The sequence below is a fragment of the Anthonomus grandis genome, chromosome 13 (assembly GCF_022605725.1).
Source record: "Anthonomus grandis grandis chromosome 13, icAntGran1.3, whole genome shotgun sequence".
In the NCBI taxonomy this organism is placed as follows: Eukaryota; Metazoa; Arthropoda; class Insecta; order Coleoptera; family Curculionidae; genus Anthonomus; species Anthonomus grandis.
In genome coordinates this window covers 7,508,301-7,527,151 of record NC_065558.1, presented here as the reverse complement: position 1 = coordinate 7,527,151, position 18,851 = coordinate 7,508,301, and the positions used below count along the sequence as shown (strand labels likewise).

General features: G+C 30.8%; 1 protein-coding gene and 2 long non-coding RNA genes across 5 annotated transcripts in view; 2 read left to right on the top strand and 1 right to left on the bottom strand.

The window, feature by feature from the left end:
* The window catches only part of LOC126744230 (uncharacterized), a 33,537-nt gene that overhangs the window by 5,603 nt on the left and 9,083 nt on the right, over positions 1–18,851 (top strand). The gene's annotated exons all lie outside the window — the stretch shown is intronic.
* LOC126744220 (mRNA-capping enzyme) lies at positions 1,216–18,835 on the bottom strand. Its single transcript, XM_050451578.1, has 8 exons — positions 18,385–18,835; positions 18,029–18,333; positions 17,315–17,482; positions 16,985–17,224; positions 11,272–11,434; positions 10,904–11,215; positions 1,534–1,825; positions 1,216–1,477 (listed from the first exon to the last, which is right to left on the bottom strand). Exons 1-8 carry the CDS (start codon positions 18,577–18,579, stop codon positions 1,356–1,358), a joined length of 1,797 nt encoding a protein of 598 aa, XP_050307535.1. The 5' UTR covers positions 18,580–18,835; the 3' UTR covers positions 1,216–1,355.
* Positions 12,148–13,819, top strand: LOC126744228 (uncharacterized). The gene is made up of 3 exons (XR_007663078.1): positions 12,148–12,868; positions 12,954–13,346; positions 13,453–13,819. It is a non-coding gene; the product is annotated as an uncharacterized LOC126744228 (long non-coding RNA).

Here is an 18,851-nt window from a genome sequence, read left to right as displayed (position 1 = left end):
TGTTTATTATAAGAATTTTAGATTTATTTGCGTTTAATTTTAAATTATGGTTCTTTGAATATAAGAATAATTGGTCTAAGTCATTAGTAAGTTTTTCTTTAGCTTCTATCACATTACTCTTCACTACAGGTATAGTAAGTTGGGTGTCATCGGCAAATTGATTGAATTTACAGAATTTAACTCCTGTACATATCTGCTACATAAATGGCAAATAACAGAGGAGAAAGGACGGATCCTTGAGGTACTCCCTTTTTGACAAGTTTGAGATCCGACTTTATTATTGTAGAGTCTTTTTTTGTACTTACGTAACTATACCTAAAGGTTAAAATATTTTGTAACAATAGTGCATCTGTAGAGAATCCATAATACTTTAATTTTGCTAATAACAGTTCAAGATGTACCGTATCGAAAGCTTTACTAAAATCTAAAAGTGTCATGCAAGTACTATTTGTTTGTTCTTGATTTTCTCTTATATCATTGAGAATATTAGTTAGTGCTGATGTTGTGCTAAAATTCTTTCTAAAACCAGATTGGCAGGTTGGGACTATATTTTGCTGTTCTATGAATGACTCAATTTGTGAGTAGATATGCTTTTCAAATATTTTTGACATAGCAGAAAGTGTACTAATTGGTCTTATATCTTTAAGGGTTTTTGGATCGTTAGTTTTAGGTAGTGGTAAAATTTTTGCAGTTTTCCAGATTGTTGGATAAGTTAAAGTTAATATGCAAGAATTAATAACATTTACAATAGCATCCGCACAAAAGGGTAGACACAATTTTATATCCCTCATTGATAAAAGGTCCTCGCCAACAGCATTAGATTTTATTTTAGAAATAATTTTAAACAAATTTTCATGGGTAATTAATTTGAATTTTAAATTAATATGAGTAATTAGTTTGATGGCTGCTGGCTGCTTGTTTGGGTGCTGGGTTCTCGTGGTATAAAACTCACAAAAACAACAACTTTGGACACTGTTTTCACGTACACTTTTTTCTCAATATAGAGATACTTACTTACAGAATGCGTTTCTTTAACTTTTTATAATTATTTTTTTAATAAATCTTTGTTAATAAGCAAAATTAGAGAGCGGTTGAAATTCACAGACTACTACATGCGCGCCATCTCAGTATTTCGTCTATAAACTTGTCAATTCGTATAAACTTGTCATAGTTAAACTCTAATCTACTTACCTTAATCTAATAAAAACAATTAAATTTATTTATATTATTTTATTCAAAGTGGTTCTCTTGCTATACAGATTCAACCATTCATATTTCATAAAATAAAAATTAAGATAAATTAAGATTTTCTTCATAAAACGAGTTTTTTTTTTTAAACAATCGTTCTAATCCAATCACCGTTTCGTTCTCTTCGCCGGGGGTGGCATCATTTCCGCGTCATTTTCATATTTATAATGATCAATGTAGTGCAGCAGTTTCTCTTTCGTAACAGGATTTTTGATGCTATGGAAAACGGCTACAAGAAAACCCTCCCAATAGAAAAATTGAAATAACAAAAAAAAAGTTCCTTACCCTGTGCGGTATCGTAACTATTAGGGAACGTCTTATCGGTTCTCACCCTCATGAATTTCCACTGTTCGTTTTCCAATTTGCACTCGATAATTTTCCCGTCCAAATCCTTGAGGGCTTTCGTGTACTTCATTTTGCCGAAGGGGTAATCGAAACCGCCCACGTATAGAAAACCGACTTTTTCGCCCACCAGGCCCAACCCGTTTTCTTTTACGATTTTTAAGCGGAAATCTACGGAATTCAGGTCTAACGGTTTCCATTTTAGCACCTCGTCGCATCTACCGGCTACATACGGCTAAAAAATATTTGAAGGGGTTAAAAGATCCAATTTGGAGATCCTGGAAATAAATAAAGCCATCAAATCACCGGTTTTTCACTTGCATTAATGAGCAAACTCAATTTGAGAGCAACACTTTCTTTAATTCACTGACATTTGATTTGATTTGACTTATTGACACACATTTATTTGTTTATTTATTTAATAATAATAATAATAATAATAATAATAAATGTCTTTTATTATTCAAATTCATTACAAACTTGATGAAAAAAAAAACAAAGTACCTGAACCTGGCGCAGTCTAGCTTTATATAGCTACTCCATTGAACCAGATCAGGGTGTATTTGAAGTAACATTTATCACAACATGTTATATCTAAAGAAATATTCCCAATTATAATATAACACAAAAAAAGTTTTCTTCTATAAAAAAGATGCAAATCTGATACATATTAAATAGTAAGAGAATTGTTTTGAATATTCATAAGAAAAATTTTATATTTCCTCCTAAATTTATCTGCACGGAGGTCAACAAATTCTGTAGGTATTTTATTGTAGCACTGAACAGCATTGTAAGAAAACGATCTCTGAAACATAGCACTCCTATGGACCGGCATGGTTAACTTATTTCTAGCTCTAACATTTACCCCGTGTACATTTGCTCTAAACAACAATCTATTCCTTATAGTCGCAGGTGCCTTTGGGCTGCTAATGATTTTTATCAAAAAAGTGGAAAAATTAAGAATTCTACGATTGTCCATTTTAAGCCAGTTAATTATTTTATAGTATTGCGAAATATGATCATACTACGTAAGCCATAAACCAATCTGATACAGGCATTTTGAATTTTTTGTATGCGCATTTTACAATCATTATCTAAGCAAGAACCATAAACATAATCACAGTAGTTAAAATTAGAGAGCACCATGGCCTCACATAGGCTGCGTTTAAGACTTAGATTAAGAATATCTCTATTACTATATAAGAGTTTTAAAGCTGCAAACGATTTTTGAACAACTTTATTAACATGCTCCCTGAATCTCAACTTACTGTCCATCACAATGCCCAAATTTTTGGCAGTTTCAACAACCGAAAGCTTAGAGCCCTCCACATGAACATTTATTACACTTTTAATATTTCGTAATTTTATTTGTATTTCCAAAAACCATAAAACAAGACTTTGAGGAATTTAATTTTAAATTATGTTTTTTAGATAATTGATTTATTATATTTAAGTCATTGTTTATACCAATCTCCGCTTCTTTAAGATTATCAGGTTTGAAAGTTGTATATATCTGCGTATCATCAGCAAACGCTTGCACCTTACAAACTTTTAAGGACTTAAGAATGTCTGCTGTATATACAAGGAAAAGCAGAGGTCCCAGGACAGAACCCTGGGGCACTCCAGACAAAATGTGAGCCTGATTAGAATAAGAATTATTTGTAAATATTGTCTGAAATCTATTATTCAAATAGGAATCAATTAACTGTATAGACTCCATTGAAAAGCCATAATATTTAAGCTTAGCTAGTAAAAGGGCATGATTTATTGTATCAAACGCCTTAGAGAAATCTAAAAGCACCAGAACAGCAATCTGTTGCTTATTAATAGCGTCCATTATATCATCCAGTACGTTTAGTAGAGCTATAGAGGTACCAAAGTTCTCCCTAAAGCCACATTGCGTAGCCGGAATAATGTCATTATCAATAAAATAACAAACCATCTGATGGTAAAGTACCTTTTCAAATATTTTTGAAAGTACTGGAAGTATACTTATAACGCGCAAGCCGTTATAATTTTCTGGGCTAGCAACTTTTGATAAGGGTTTACCAATCGAAATTTTCCATTGATCGGGGAAATAGTGAGCTTCTATGCAACAATTTATTATGTGGCATATGTACTTATCAATAAAGGGGCTACAATACCTTAACATTTTTGGTGAAATCTGATCCACACCAGTCGCATTAGACTTAATACTATTTAAAATTCTACTTACATCTTCAACAGTTGCAAGATTAAGTGTGAAATGCAGGCTATTATCAAATACACCATTATTATAACACTGAACTTGTTCATCACAATTCGCAGAATTTTGTAGAAATTGAGAAAAAAAGATGTTAATTTGATTGGATCAGACAGGTGTTCCGGAATATTGGTATTATTTTTATCTCTACAAATGTTAAACTTTTTTAATGACGACCAAAGCTGACGTTTATTTTTTTCGTTACTCAACAGATTAAGGTGCTTCTTTTTTTCTCTTCTAATTGTAGCCAGAGTATGATTTCTCAGAAATTTATAATTCTCCCAATCTTGTATATCCCTTGTTGCCTTGAATTTCCTTAATGCCTCATTGCGTTGTTTTTGGAAAAGAAGTACCTCAGATGTTAGCCAAGGAGCTTTAGGTTTAGTAATTCTTGCTTTTTTAAAAGGAGCATGTTTATTAAAAAGTGTTTGAATTAAATTATTAAAAATTACTAGCTTACTATCGATATTATTTTGATATAAAATGCTATCCCATGGTAGGAAATATAAATCCTGTAAAAAAAGTTGGTTATTAAAATTTTTAAAGCACCTGTACTCAATTAGTTTAGGAACTATGGGTACCCTGTTTAAATTTAGTTCACAGAAAACCAAGTTGTGATCTGAGACGTTGTCTGCGCAAATGACCCCTTTATTATGTATCAGAGACACATTAGACACAAATATTGCATCAAGAGAGTGCTGCAAGTAGCTGAGACTCTGGTTGGGTCTTCAATTATTTGAGTGAGATTATAATTTTCAAATAATGATGTAAGGGGATTATTAAAATTTAAAAGATTAATATTAAAATCTCCTAAACAGAAAACTTCGTCAACACACGGGTATATAAAAGAAAATATATTATCAAAATCAGAAATTAGGCTATTAAAGTTAAGAGTAGGGGGCTTATAAAAACCACCAAAAGCATCATTTTTATTTTTGATTTTTATTTTTAAGAAAAGAAGTTCCAATTGAGCATTAATATTAAAGTCAAATGAAACAATATTAACTTTATACTTGTCTCTTACATAAGCCGCCACGCCCCCGCCTCTACCCTGACGATTCTTCTTAAAAAATTGGTATCCCGGAATTTGAAACAACAATGAGTTATCGGTATTGGAGAGCCATGTTTCAGATAAAAAGATAATGTCTACATTTTGATGTTCTATTAGGAATCTAAATTCATTGAACCTTGTATGCAATGATCTTACGTTTAAATGTGCGATTCTCATTTACCTATAAAATATATACACCTCACTATAACAGACACTATAATATACCTTTTTATACCAAAAAGAGAAAAATTAATAAAAAATAAAAAATTAATATATAAAAATAATATACAAATAAAAATTATTTAACATAAAAAAAGTAAATGGTTAGAGGTTAAGAACCACAGATGAACGATGAATGAGTCGCTCTCATTCCCATTTTTAATACCTAAGACAAGTTTTTACCAAAGAAACAATTATAAAAACAAAATGAAAAAAAAAATACAAATTCTACCATTTTATCGTTATAAACAAAAAGCGTAAACACGCATGAAATTATAAATAACATATGTAGCCATATACTTATATAAAAGTACAGTAAACCAAATGACTAATTTTAATTTTTAAATGTACCTGTTAATCACGTCAATTTTTAATTGAATGAATATCCATCTCTGAGTTAATGCGATGCACTGTACCATTTTCCGCTCTAACATACACATTACCATTCAAAATCCATGTATTTTTATGTGAAAATGAACTAGAAGCACTTTTGAATAGCACTAACCGAGATTTAGTTAGGTCCTCCTTAATTTGCACACCCGTATTTTTTAGATATTTTCGATTTTTAAGCACGGCTATACGAGCGGCCTCCGACGAGAATCGCACCATAACTGCCAGCGGTGAGTCGCTAGGAATTTTAGAAGCAATTCTGTGGCATTTTTTCAGGTCATTGTGTCCAATTTTTAATTTAAGTTTAGTGTTAAATAAATCCAATACTTTATTGGGCAGATTTTCGGATTCCTCAGGCTGTAAACCAAAAATACGGATGTTGTCATTGCGCACACTTTGCTCTTGTTGATCTATTTGTTGTCGAAGAGTGGCATTTTCATTTTGTAACTTTATCAGACCACCTCTAATTTTCTCAATTTCGGCCTTTTGAGTTTTCAATCTATCATCAAAACGTTGTTCAACCATTGTGAGAACTTTTCCTGCTATATCAGAGAGGAATTTTTCAGTAAAAACAGCAGCAACAACTGACTTAATTTCACGTAGATCTGTCGACGAAAGAACCATTTTGGCAAGAGATAATAAAATAATAGCACTGGAGCTGCAGTACTATAGTTTACCAACTAAAACTTGGATCACTAAACAAGGGATGCTTAGGCCAACACAGTTTTTCCCAATAAACACTTAGGTACTTTAAAAAACTGCACTTTAGAAGCAAAATTCACGGAGCGACTATCACTACTGTTTTACTCGTACGCCATCCCGCGCCCAAGTCTTATAGGATTTCCATTCTTCTATAGGATTTACATCCTATAACACTACAGTCCGATGGTTCTCTCTCACTCGCTCCTAGTACTGAGTAGAAATCTGCTAATCTCATATTGTTAAATTTTGTTATAATTTTAACTACTCACTAGATGTCCTGCAATGTACCATTCAAGTATTGTTTGTTATTGTTTATAATTTGTGTATGTGTTTATGTGTAAGTATTTTATAATTTTGTCTGTATTTTTATGTCACCTGACAAGGAAAAAAAATGTTCGTATATGTTGTTGAACTGTTTGTAATATATTTTAGAGTCTGATGATGGCAAGAACACTTGCCGAAATGCATCACTCCTGAAATTAGAGGATTACCATTTCATTTACAACTGTTAATACTAAAAAATATTATTGAAAAGATTAAAAAGTCGCTTAATGATCTTTAGACATTACTCGAGTCATTATGTCAACTGCTGTTCACGGTGTGTTGGCTGATAATATAGAATATAAATTGTAATTTAGTTACTGGTGCCATTTTTCTGAATTTAAGAAGAGCATTTGAAACCAATAATAACAAAATTAAAAAGTATAGGTTTAGAGAGGGTTGTTTTGGAGTGGTTTAGTATCTATTTAAAAGATTTAAAAACAGGTATTAAAAATTAATGATGTTTTATCATAAAGCGCTTAGAACATTGAAAGGCTAGAAGTAGCATGCCGTGGAACTATGGGCAGGTTTGTTTGCTTGCAACATCTCTGATACAATGATGCCAAATGCTTATAGAGAAATGGCAAAAATCACTTTATAATATCATAAAAGTTTTCAGTTTTTTTCCGAAAACTTAAAACAATACTACTGCTCCCCTTTAATAAAATATCAAGCATTTTTTAAAAATAAATTTGATAAGATACTCTATATCGAAGTCAATATACGTTAAATAAATGAAAATAAGGTACGAAGCAACGAGAAAACGTTAATGGCATCGCAACGCCGCTCGAACGCATTGTTGACGCCACCGATACAAGCACTCTCTACCAGTGACGTCGTCAACAAATATTTACCTGATAAATTTTTATTAATTATTATAGAGTTTAAGTATTAGTAATATTACCATTTATGAGCTATTTATGTGTTTTTTAACGGACTTCGTTAGAGGAAGGTCCTAATAAAAGTCAGCATTTTTGTCAAAGCATTTTTATGGAAATAAAATATTTTATTAATATAATATTATAGATTTCTTAATAAATCATGTTTTAAGACACAAATTTTTAACATTTTGCAAAATTTTATTATTGTTATATTGGACAAAACTCAGTTTTACATCACTTACTTTAAATCACATAATATATACTTCTATGGTGCTGACTTTTTCAAAGGGACAGTAATGCTTCAGCGGAAAGAGTTAAAACAACAAGGATGTTCAAATTGTGAAGGAGTTGCAGGTTTTTTATAGGTTATAAGATTTTTATTATGAGTATTTAACCTGTACAATGGTTTTGAGACATTTAACAGTGACCTATATAATACCTAATACCAATTATTATATCAGATTAATTTATACTAAAAAACAAAGCTTACCTAAGAATAAAGACTATGTACAATAGATTAGATTAGATAGTTTATTAGTAGTTATATACAAACAAGTACCTTTACAAGTCAAATAAAATATGTAATATGTTGGGTTTTTTCGAAAATCATGTAAGTATTTTAATAATAACATGAGACATCTAATTCAATTTCTTTGGCGCAAATTTGTTTGTTGCAATCTTCGAATTTTAATTTTTTGTTCTTTTTTTTCCATAATCTGGTGACAAGTGATTTTGCTTTTAAAAAGTCCTCAGGATATCATTTTCATTTTACCCTAGAGTAATATACATAAAAATATAGTATTACCAATATTAAAAAGAAAAAAATTAAAAAATTTATTATGATAATCCAATTGATCAATAAAATGTATGCTATTATAAAGAATCTTTGAAATATCATACATTTGATTAATTGCATTTAATTACAAATATAACACAATAAAATACTATATCACTTTTAAATAAGATATAGAGAATAAGATGATACATGGCATAAAAGTCTTATTTGTACTTAGAGAAAGAATTGAACAATAATTTTTAAATGTGCGATAATGATGTCTTTTTACCTTTTCCTTGGCAGAGTCAGGGAATGTGTAGCAGTTAAACAAAAACAGATTGGATGGGAAAAAGTAATTGTTGACCTAGACCCCACAGTAACTTTTAATCTCAGATGCAGTTATGTTGTTGATGATGAATGATCAGATGTGTAATTATACAAAATTTGGTGTATCAAGAATATTAATTTATTTTAATTATCCATACTTGTCTATATTAGCTTCACTGTTTGTACTATATACCATTTTGGAAGCTAAAGAAGTTTTTGCACTCTTCAGGAAAACTACCCTTGCAGCTTTGAAGGGTAAATCACTTGGTAAATTAACTGAATTATCGGCTATTGTGTTTTTAACCAGTGCATCAGAAATCCTAGTAAAAAAATTGTTTTACACACATACCTAATTTAATAAGTATTAGGTATAAATAAAGCTTATATGAGTAACACTAATACTTTTTGTGACGATTTTTTTATACTAGAAAAATATATAAAAAAATAATTACCTTTAAGGTAGGACTGATTTTTTGAATAAAGTCTGGCTACTGATAATATATTATTATCTTCCTTATATAATAAATCACTTCTAAGGAAGTGATCTCAACAAATATATTCTTTTTAATTGTGTTGATTTCAATTAATGAAATCCATTGTTCCCTTTGGGCATATATTAGGCAATTTATAATAAGTATTTGATATTTAATCAAAAAGCAAAAAAATTACAGTAATAAATTAATATGTGGTGCCAATTACTATATATATATTATTATAAGTTGCAATATGGTAAAACAAAAAAAAATTATCGACCAAATTTTAGGGAAAGACAAAATTAACTATACATAGATATCAATATATAAATAAATTTCAAAATTCTTTAAAGGCAATAAAAAATTAGTAATTTCATCTATCTACCTAATGTCTGTATTAAAAAACATAACTATATATACATAGGTATATGGGTATTATGCCATCTTTCTGCCAAAACAACAAAAAAAACATAAAATCCTGCAATAAAACCAGGGACAAAATTCTAGTTTTATATTTTTTATAGCCTATTGATAGATGAATATGTTCAAAAATATATTTAGATTTAAAAATATAAATATTTTGGTATTTTACACACACTTTCACATTCAAGTTTTTATTAGGTTTAGATCTATAAGATCCCCTATTCTACGTTTATGATGATGGTTACCCCATGATGTGATGTTATGAAAGTATCGGTACTTACTTGTGAAAAGATCGGCTTGAATCACCTTTTTATCATGATGCGACACAAACGACACAAGTTTTTGCCATCCTAGCAATTTAAAAAAACACTAAAATGTGACCTTTTTCCTTTTGAAACCAAAAAATTAAAGAAAATACACGAATCCAGAACATAAACAAAAAGCCGTTTGACAGATGACACTATGCGTATGGCTCAGGCGCTTAAGTTCCGGTGTTGTCGCTTCAAATTTTTTAGAAACAGTTTTAGGGATAAGAATGTTAATAATTTTGTTTTTTTTTTGCTTAAGGATATTAAATTTATTCTTAAAATAGGTTAATTGTAGTATTTATATTTTTTAATTTAAATTTTCCTATAAAAATACAACACAAGTAAGTTAAATTAACGTTATAATGGTTGTTAAAATATAGCAAAAAATTTCTTCCGTTGGAAATTCGTGTCGACTTGACAACAGAGAATCGGCAAATATGTTTGTAAACAACACACCCCTCTTGCCCCTGTGCACATGTTGGACTCAAACAAAGTTGTTGTTTACTAATTCTAGCCTTTCAATATTCTAAGATAAAGCGTTAATAAATAAATATAACGTTCAATAGTGTATTAGGACCATTGCTATTTGTAATATACAGGGTTTCCAGAAAGTAATGGGACATAGATCAACAGTAGATTCCTTACGTCGAAATAATGTGATTGCGTTAACTCATTCTAACTTTAATAGTAACTGAAATACAGGGTGTCAAAGTATTATTTGCTTTATCGTTTTTTTTTCTCATAGGTCCCGAACCAATTGACATACTGACGTGAAATTTAAAACATACAAGACTTTTAAAAAGAAAAATAATAGTTCGTATACAGTTTTCGGTAGAGGGCGCTCGTTGCGTTAGTTTTTACTTTTTTAGAACCCCTAACTTCTTTTTCAGCCCCATATATCGGTTTAAAAATAAGTATCAAATAAATTCCTTTTTCAATTTTACATAAAAAACCTATACTTTATTAAAGTCGCTGGGAGCACCCATTTTCGACATAATCGCACTTTTAGGTATTCATAATATGTGAATGACCTAGATTTACTAGATTTTTAGCAATGCAATCCTAAATAAAATAAAATTAATACTAAATAAAATAAAAATAATAAAAGGGGAAAACCGTTTTCTAAGTAAATCCGGATTCATACAAAAAATGTTTAGATTTAAAAATAAGGTAAGATTTGATTAATTAGATGGTTTATTACCTCATTGGAAGGTTGAAAAATCAACCCGTCGGGCTCGTGACTCAGACTCCTGGCGAACTTCTCGCCCAACAAACTGTGCGCCTGCGTGATCGGCCAAAAGTCCTTCTTCCTAATGCTAAACGGTTCCAGATTTTTATTAATAATCGACTGTTCCATGGCCGTGTATCGCGGCTTAATAATCTCGTACTCCAAATATTGTAACCTTTTAGGGTAAAAGGGCATTTTCGACACGTCTTGCCCCTCGAACGCGACTATATCGTAAACCAGGTAACGCGGGATGTCTTCGCCGTCCACCTTGTCTATCACCATCTCCTAGGTTAAAACTGGTACAGTGAGAAAAAAACCGAATAGGGAAATATCAAACTTACGCCGTCTAGTAACGTGTTTTTTAGATGCCCTCTTAAGTTTTTTCTATTGGGAAACTTCAGGCCTTCCACCCTGAACACCGAGTGATTTCTATCAAAGAAGTACACTTCGTTTTCTCCGTCTATTAGCATCATATATCTCATTCCATCCGCCTTCCAGGACACCCTAAATGGTTCAATAAGACAAATTTCAAGGCAAGGCATGCAACAATTTAATCGTATTTAGTTTCATAAAAAAAACACCGTTTAAGTACACAATACACAAAGTTTTGTCTGTACTTATTCAAAGACTTAAGCTCAAAATGTTTCGTTCATAGAGCAGAAGAGTACTGAAAACCTACTAACAAATAAAAAAACTTATATCTTTACATTTCTTTTCTTTTTCCTTTCCTTCCTTCTCGATATGGTTTCACCAAGATTAAAATATGTTGTTTGTATTCATATTTTTATTTTTTATTGTCCAACAGGAAAATCAGACAATTTTTGAGAAATGATGATTTGGAGTAGTCTGAGATAATTTATTATTACAAAAAAGTCTAACATTGGTTTTAATGTAAAGTTGAGAAATCTCAGTTGGTGGCCGTTTGGTTTTACCTGAACCAAAAATTTGCTAATTTTGCAATTACATTTAATTGAATAATTCAAGACTCGCTGTTCCTGATAATGTATCAGTCGTGCATGAATGCTAAAAAAGCAAAAAACTGGACCTTCTGGAAAAAATTTGAGATCACCAAAGCCAAGAAAAGTCTTATCCTAGACTGTGTTAACGACGTTTTTAATTTTGAACCCGGACTTATTTTTAACAATATTGGCATACTCCACTTCTGTCCTCTTATTCCTTTAAGCCATATTTTAGCGAGTAAGCGCCTTACTCCGTTGTCTTACAATATCTTAAGCGTTACGTCATCATCGTTTTTGCGCTCGAATGACGTCATGTCTAACAGCTGTCAGAGTCTAAACATTTGCTAGGTTGATATGGGTATTAAATTCATTTTCAAAACAAATTTTATCTATGAGAAAAAAATTAATATGAACTGAGAGGAGACTGATACAAAACATGTGCGACCACCATCGGGATATCGTCGTGTTCATTTTGCTGCTTTTAGAAGAACAAATTATCGAAAGCATTGTTTTAGCGTTTTTTTTAATTACTAGGAAGAGGACGTCTTCATCTACAATACCTATTTCTGGAATCAGCCCTAATATCCAGAGCAAATCATTCCAGATCCATATATAGGGAAGGCTGGATAAATTTATATCTAGATATAGACTTTTACATGTTATTTCGAATGGAAAAACGATCATTCTATAAACTATTAGAAATTGTAATGTGTCCTGACATAGCAAAAGTGTATAAAGGGTGGAGAATTGCCTGTGGGACCTGAAAAGAGTCTTCTAATCACCCTGTGGTGGCTTGGAAAGGGAGATACATTAACTTCAATTTCTGATCGGTTTGATGTAGCTTGTTCCACAGCTCATCACTATGCTAATATATTATTAGAAAGGCTTGTGGGTTTATTACCAAAATTTATTTCATGGCCGAATGAAGAAGAGTGCTTGACCATTGAACAACAATTTAGGGAAATTTGTGGTTATCCAGGTATTAATATATGGTTTTAAATAACTCATTTTTCATTGGGTTTTTTAACATTATTTTATAATCTTTTTTATTATATTTTTTAAAGGGGTGATTGGAGCTATTGATGGCTGCAATATAAATTTCAAGGCTCCCCTGAAACAGCAAAATAGCTATATTGATAAAAATTCAAACCATAGCATAAAGATGCAAGCTGTTGTTACTGCTAAAAGGATATTTACAAATATAAATGTTGGATTTCCGGATTCAGTTCATGACTCTAGGGTACATTGCCAGCTGTAATATTTACAAAAAAAATGATGTATTTTGGTTGTGTAATATTTCATTTAAATTTTGTTACTTAATTCTTTTAGATTTTTAATAATAGTCAGTTGTTCCTACAAACACAAGAAAATATCCAAAAATATTATCCTTTAGAAGACTACCATATTTTAGGTGACAAGGCTTATCCACTTTTAGGTTGGTTGTTGACGCCTTTTAAGTAAGTATAAAATAATTTTAATTTCATTTTTGTGAACATATATTTTTTTAAATAAACTGTAATGCCATGGCATAGCAGCTTTTATTTTATGTTATTTCTTTCTTAGAGACTATGGAAAGTTGAATCAAAGGAAAACTATGCACAACTTAAAACACAGTAAAACTAGAATTCCAGTTGAACACACATTCGGTATATTAAAAGGACGGTGGAGAATATTAAAATATATAAATGTAAATTGACCTAAAAAGGCAACAAAAATCATTGTTGCATGCTGTGTCTTGCACAATTACTGTTATGAAAACCTGGATGAATGGACTGGTGAAATAGATGAAAATGATAATGACAATGAAATTGGTATATTAATCCAAATTCAAAATGAGAATCTTGGATTTTATAAGAGAGAGCAAATTTGTGACCTTTTTGTCTAAAGAAGAAATGTTAGAAGTGTACAAAAGTGTAATTAGCAACATGTTAAAAATCAATGTAGATAAGCAGAATAAGATAGAACAGTAAGAAAATAAATATAAATAGAATTTACAAAATCTTTTATTTATATCTTAGGATAAATAAGTTTGCATTAAATATGGGTTAATGGATAATAAATAATATTTCTATATCTTCTTAAATAAAAATTTAGTGATTAATTATTCATAGCATATAATATGTACATATTAAATAAGGATATATAGTAGATTAAATATAGGAACAAATGAAAAATAAACACAACCATTGAAAAAACAAACATTTTAGGTAAATCTTACTCAAAAGCTATAAAATATGTGTGTGATACAAAGAAAACATATTTTATATGAAAAGACTGAAAATCTAAACTTTTATCCAATAAACACATTTTTTATAGAACCTAATAAATTCAAACTAAATTACTTTTATCTAACATATTGTTTAACACATTGTCTATAGAACCTAATAAATAGAATAATAAGGCACATATAGGACTAATCACTATCAGAAGTTGAGTCATGTCTCTTCCTTTTTTTATTTTCTTTTTTCTTTAAAAGGGCCATAATTACATCATGGCGTTGAGCTGGAGTAGTCTCCAAATAGGAAAACATACGTGCTATCTCACCTTTTCGTTCTTCACTGTCTGTTTTTTGTAAATCTATAAGCTCTTTTAGTAATTTATTCTTTTCAACATTTTGATCTGGTTTGCTAGTTGTCTTAACTGACTCATATTTATTGGGCCTTTTATTCTCTTGCTCAGTGGATGGTCCGGCTACTGGTTCAAATACAGTTGGATTTATATTATTTGCTGAGACACTGTCTATTAATATTGAAGGGGTAACTTTATCTTTGGATCCCAAGATTTGATCAAGCTCATCATAAAAAGGGGGTTTCTGCACTTTTCCTTGACCAGTCTTTCTTCTCTCATCTTGATATTTCATATAAGCACTTTGCAGATTTGCAAATTTTTTTCTGCACCTCTCAGTTGCCTCTGACCCGAGGCCAACAAAAAAGTTGTTATTGTTCATTTCTATAACTATTTTCTGCCATATTGTATTTTTTGTGTTTTTTTATCATCAAATTCACTGGCATATTTTGCTCTTAATTCTAAAAAGGTATAGGTAGCTTGAATATCTCTTGGAGTAGATTCCTTAGAGCACCAAATCAATTGTGTATCCTCAGGTACTAATTCAGTCTTATTTTCCTAAAAATTATATTACAAAATTACATTACTAACATATGTTATTAAATAACAACCTTTTCCAAGAGAGCATGGCTTTAACATTACCCAATGAAATAAATAAAAATAAATAGTACTTACTTTATAAGCATTGTTCTGAGAGTTGTTTATTTCATTGCCCTCATGGTCTCTCAAAATTTCAGATAAATTAAGCTGTTTCCTTACTGCTTTCTCATAATTTTCTCTAAATACTAAGTCCCTTGTAATAAAAATCAAACCTTAAGCACCTTATAATAATATTTACTTTTCTTAGTACATGTTTACTATATTATTTATTAGAAAATAAATATAGAGCTCCTAAATATAGTAGGAGCCACACTATAAGAAAATGGCAAACAGAGGTACCCTCAGTTAGTGGATTTTTACATAAACATAAACTATTGTGAAATTACGTTCTACACAATACTTACTTTCTAGCATGGACGCTGTGTCCTCATCAACTTCAATCATTATACCATTTAAATTAATTTGCTTCATTCCGAACATTTTTCAAACATAAACAAATTGCAAACAATGCCTACTTATCACTGACCCTTCTGACTGTATTCTGACATCTGACATATCAGGTTTATTAGCGGTCTCGGGAGACCGCTAACAAACGCTTAAAGCGTCTTACACGGTGACGTCATGACTTGACCGCTCGAATGAGATGTCTTAAAGACGCTTAAAACCGCTTACTCGCTAAAATATGGCTTTAATTTTAATATGGTGTGACACAGTGTCAAAGGCCTTGGCCAAGTCGAGGAAAATAGCCATGCATTTCTTCCTTGAATCAAAGCTTTTAAATATTTTATTAGACAGGGTTATTAATGCATCCTCAGTGCTACAGTTTTCTCAAAAACCATATTGGTTTGCTGCTAATAATTTATGTTTATCCAAATAAGCAGAAAAACTACACTTAATGCAATTTTCCAAAAGTTTACTTATACTGTTTGAAAGAGCTATAGGACGGTAGTTTGATAAATTTATCCTTTGGACCACTTCTATGAACAGTGCTTCAGGAAAAATAGCAACCTCAAAAACAAGATTTACTACATGTAATATAGGTCTTAGAAGGTAGTGACAATAATATTTAATGATATTGTTTGAAATACCATTTCCTATACTAGTATTGCTGTTATTAAGAGACTTTATTAACTTTTCTATTTCAGTTCTAGAAAAAGGAGTTAAGAACATTGTACTTTTTGCAATATCTGTTTTTTTTTAGGTTCCAAGTCACCAGTAATCAAAGATCCATTATTGCACTTAATACAATTTATATTATTTATTTTAGAATTTTCGTTCGAAGCAAATTTTATTGTTTTCCATATTTCCTTAGGATGCTTACAGTTATTATCAAATAAATTTTAAACCATTTGTTTTCAGCCCATTTGTAACATTCAGTCAACAGGTTTCTGTAGTGGATATACTCATTTTTCCGATTCACATTAAGAGGATCTTTGACACTTTTTTCATAGAGGTTATCCCTATGCCTAATGGATAATAAAAATCCCTGTGAAATCCACAGTTTTTTAACTCTATTCTTACATTTTACATATTTTTCAGAAAATGCTAACTCAATGCAGTGTGAAACAATTTTTATAAAGTTGTTGGTACAGAGTTTTGGATCATGTTCAGTTAAGACACTTTCCCAGGTTTCTGTTTTAAATAGAGTAGATAATTTATCTTTGTTTAATACTTAATTTTATCATTTTGATTTTTTTATAAAATGAGTGGGAAAGTGATCTGAACAAGCACCCTTTTACCCATTCTTATGAAAAAAATTCATGTGAAACCTGATCAGTTTCTTTACCAAAGTCAAAGGCTTTATAAAAGTCTAAATATTTTGAAAGTTCGGTAACAATTTAATTAAATTTCAGTTTTTTTACTGAAAAGTAGGAGTAAATAATTCAAAATTAAACAATCAAGAAATTTATAACAATCAATACTCACTCACCTATAAGGTTTCATACTTAATAAACTGATATTATTCACATCCATAGAAACTGGCTGACAGCCCGGAAAGCCTTTTGTTTTCCATCCGCACAGGCTTTGCACCTTTTTCTGTAAATTGTGAGCTTTGGGTTGTTCATTGAAATGTGTTACTCCTGGTACACCATCCATAAATTGAACATTTGATTTTTTACTCTTTTTTCGTTGCTGTTGCTGAACGGGAGCAGACGAATTATTGGACTGACTGTTAGATAGAAAAGAAGAATTTGGTTCAATTTGAAAATGAATAGAAATTTTAGACACATTGAATAAAACACATAGAACAAACACTTACTCAGAAGTGGAAGGTTCAAATTCCTTGACTTGTTCATTATCTTTCTCATTGGAATCGTCAAATTCCAGACACCAATCTGGCAAATCAGGAGCCAGAGGAGCATCATCGATATCATCATATCTCCTGTATAATTCTGTTAAATAGTCTTGCTTATATATTCCGACAGGTCTGTAAAGTTATATAAGATAAAGGTTTCAAATTCAAAATAGAAAAATTTTTTGCAAAGCTTTGCCTAATTATTAACAAACAAGTAGTAAAAATTTAAGATTTAATGACATTCAGAATGCACCCAAAACACATACAGAAAATGAAAAAAGACAAATGTGTAACATGAATCAGACGAGTCTGAGCCAGTTTTAACTATTATTACTCATATTACTTACTTGTATGTATTCATAGATTTATTTATCACAGTAATTGCCGAACTTATAAATAAAATACATTTAATTCTTAGATAAGATTTTAATGTAGATTTTTTTAAAAGGCCATAGTTTTATAATTTTGGAAAAACTATTGGAGTTTGTATCTCTTATGTTATTTTGCATATTTTTCATTCTTTTTTCGAGATAGTAGTTTGGAGTGGTTTTGTCTTTTGAGTAAGATTTCCTTAGCAATAAATATATTATTATTATTATTACTTTTAAATAAATAAAATGTGAAAGATAAACTTATAATATTTAAGTTGTAAGCATGCATAACATTAGTTGTACTTACCTAGCTTCGGCAAATGTTTGTAAGGCAATATCTAAGCTCAAATCCATTCTTTCAACTAAGTAACTTATAATTAAAAATCCAGTTCTGTTAAAACCATGAGTGCAATGCACGGCGATCAGTTCCAATGGATATTTTATAATAAAATTATGGACTACTTCAATAAATCTCTTTGCTTGTTCATCCGACGGAGTCTCGCCGTGTCCCCTACATTGTAACTTAATATATCTACAATCATGTGCTTCCACTTCGGCTGGGTCATAAAACCTTTTTGTGTTGGTCAGATCTATCCACAGCCCTACTTTCATCTAGAAGGACGACTTGTCTTTATCCCCAACATAAACACGTTCAATACTTACTTTTTTCGCTTTGCATATGTCAAAAAACATTTTTGGATGAAATCTGCACTCGGCAGGCACTTGATCATCAAAATCCGTACTAAGTGGTGTCTTCAAGGCGATAAATTTATTCACAATTAACCTGTCGGCTTTTCTGGGACATTTCAGCCACCGGTTCGGAACAGGACCCGGCCCGTTCCAGTCATTTTTGCTCATTTTCTCTTTTTTTATGTTAAAAAAAATTTCTAGGGCAAGTTTGAGGTTAAGCACCTCACGTTAACAGATAACCTTCGAATAAATGTATATAATAACTATTATACCATTTTCATAACGGTTTCACTTTCGTATTACATTTGCGACATTTTTTTGGACGTTATGAAGACTTTTCAGTTTAAATGATTGAAAAATCCTTTAGATTTGATTCGCATTATCAACACAACTGACAACAGTATCAGCTGTTAATGGATGTCTAGGAACTGACACTTGAC

Coding starts and splice junctions, on each gene's coding strand:
- LOC126744220 (XM_050451578.1), bottom strand. CDS start 18,579: ATGAGCAAAAATGACTGGAACGGGCCGGGTCCTGTTCCGAACCGGTGG. Junction 17,483..18,028: donor CAAACATTTGCCGAAGCTAG/GTAAGTACAACT, acceptor ATAACTTTACAG/ACCTGTCGGAATATATAAGC. Junction 17,225..17,314: donor TTTGAACCTTCCACTTCTGA/GTAAGTGTTTGT, acceptor TCTATCTAACAG/TCAGTCCAATAATTCGTCTG.